At 43.6% G+C, this 2,351-nt stretch overlaps 1 protein-coding gene across 1 annotated transcript; it reads right to left on the bottom strand.

Annotated features, from left to right (window-relative positions):
• Positions 1-1,148: 1,148 nt before the first annotated feature.
• Positions 1,149-2,066, bottom strand: LOC104986843 (olfactory receptor 8S1-like). Its single transcript, XM_010837537.1, has one exon. It carries the CDS (start codon positions 2,064-2,066, stop codon positions 1,149-1,151), a length of 918 nt encoding a protein of 305 aa, XP_010835839.1.
• Between the last annotated feature and the right edge of the window lie 285 nt (positions 2,067-2,351).

The raw sequence follows: 2,351 nt of genomic DNA, 5'->3' as shown, positions 1-2,351 counted from the left end.
GGATTATAACTGATAGTTTGTAAATAATTAAAAAACTAAACAGTAATTTCAGAAAGAAGCAATAATTGACTTTTGACATGATAATTTTAATCCATATGCCTCTCCTCAGTCTTCTCACTAGCATTCTAGTTGTGTTCATGATCCAAAGGGCTTTTGCTGAAATTCTTTTGGTTTCTCCTTGGGGTTTGTCACAGGCCCTATACAGCACTTGCTCTGCCACTGACTTCCTTACATCCTGCCTTTTCTGCAGCATTACTAGGGCTCAGGGGCAGAGCTATTTGTCCAGCAGTGTATACAAGCCAGGGCTCCCTCGGTGGCTCAGTGGCAAAGAATCGCCTTCAATGCAGGAGACACAGGAGCTGCAGGATCAATCCCTGGGTCGGGAAGATTCCCTGGAGGAGGGCACAGCAACTCACTCCAGTATTCTTGCCTGGAGAGTCCCATAGACAGAGGAGCCCGGCAGGCCACAGTCCATAGTGTCGCAAAGAGTCAGACACGACTGAAGCGACTGAGCATGCACACACACACACGTGTATGAACCAGGATATCTTTTGTCGCGGGGCTCCCACAAAGCTGGAGATGGTTGGGTATTAGGTAAATGGTTTGAAGCAGGATAAACAAATGTGTCACTTGTAATCTCTACTGGAACATGTAGATTCAATAAAATAAACAGTTTCAAATATCTTAAGAGGGTGAGTGATCTGGCATTGACCATGTGCTCATTCCTGTACCAGCCACTGTGTCAAAAAGGATGAGCAAGTAATGAGAAGAGATGGGGAAGATTTGGGGACACTGTGATTAGCAATCTCTATGAGACTTTAGTTGGAGTTTAGTTACTGGAAAAATGATAAAGAATGCCTAAGCAGGTAATAACAATATCTACTATACTGTGTGTAATAAATTAAATATTTTTGTGAGAAGAATTGCAAGATAAAAGGTTGATCCAACCACCTTCCTCTAACTAGAATGAAACTGGTATCATTCCATAAAACGTCTTCACCTTTTCTTAAGTATTTTCAAGAAAAAAATGTATGGCATCTTGCAGATCCTTATATCAGAGAATTCTCCTAAATATCCAGGCATTATTTATTGCAATTCTACCCAAGTTCTTCATCATTTTGATTTTTTTTTATCTATGATTTGAAATGCTAGAAACATCTTCTCAGCATTCTTCTCACAGCTGCCTTCACCTCCTTGTTCTTCAGGCTGTAGATGAGAGGATTCAGCATGGGAGTGACCACACTATACTGCAAGGAGAAGATCAGCTCTTGAATGGATCCTGAATTTGGCATGAGATAGCGGAGTAAACCTGAGCCATAAAAGAAGATCACTGCAGTGAGGTGGGAGGAACAGGTGGAGAAGGCCTTACTTCTGCCTTTGGTGGAGCTGATGCTCAGGATGGTGAACAAAATGCGAACATAGGAGAAAAATATCAAGAGGAAATTTCCAAAGAAATGCAGGAGGCTGGAGCAGAGCAGGGCAGTAAAGCTTGCAGACACACTGGAGCAAGACAAAGGGTAAAGAGAGGGCAGCTCACAGCTGAAGTGGTGGATATTTTGAGCCTCACAGAAGTCTAAGTTGAGAGCTACAAGGATATTGATGAGAGCATCCAGAAAAGCCAAGCCCCATGAGCCCCCCACGAGCCCCATACACAGCTGTCTGTTCATCACCTGGCCATAGAGCAGAGGAGAAGTGATGGCAACATAGCGATCATAGGCCATGACAGCAAGTAGGCAGGATTCTGTGCCTCCAGTGGCAAACACAAAGAAGACCTGAGCCATGCAGCCTTCTACTGAGATGGTTTTCTTCTCAGACAGGAGGTTCTCCAATAGCTTGGGTACAGTTACAGAAGAGTGGCAGACATCCAGAAAGGACAACTGTCCTAGGAAAAAGTACACGGGGATGTGAAGCTGGGAATCCACCCTGATCACCAGCAGCAGCAGCAGGTTCCCCATCAGGGTCAGGGTGTAAATAACAAAGAACAGCACAAAGAGCAGAGCTTGGATTTGGGGGTCAGCAGACAGCCCGAGGAGAATAAACTCAGAGACAACACTGTGGTTTCTCATTGCCTTCGATATTTTCTTGGGAATGCAAGAAAAAAATCAGGTGAAGTCTTTACTGACGTCTAACAAATATCCAAGTGTTTTAACCCTCTCCATTCACAAAGCTTTATGCCTACTCAAAAATGTAAGTTCTGAAATGATAAATTTCCTCAAGTCTCTACGTTTACCAAAACCTGTAATAATTTTATCTGTGGGATCCCAAAATGTGAAAAGTGAAGTTTCTCAGTCGTGTCCCACTCTTTTCAACCCCATAGACGGTAGCCTAAGGGCTTTTCCATCCACGGGATT

This window comes from Bison bison, unplaced genomic scaffold (assembly GCF_000754665.1).
Source record: "Bison bison bison isolate TAMUID 2011002044 unplaced genomic scaffold, Bison_UMD1.0 scf7180017864077, whole genome shotgun sequence".
NCBI classification, from domain to species: Eukaryota; Metazoa; Chordata; class Mammalia; order Artiodactyla; family Bovidae; genus Bison; species Bison bison.
Note: the sequence above shows the minus strand (reverse complement) of the source record. Positions and strands in the feature narration are given on the sequence as shown.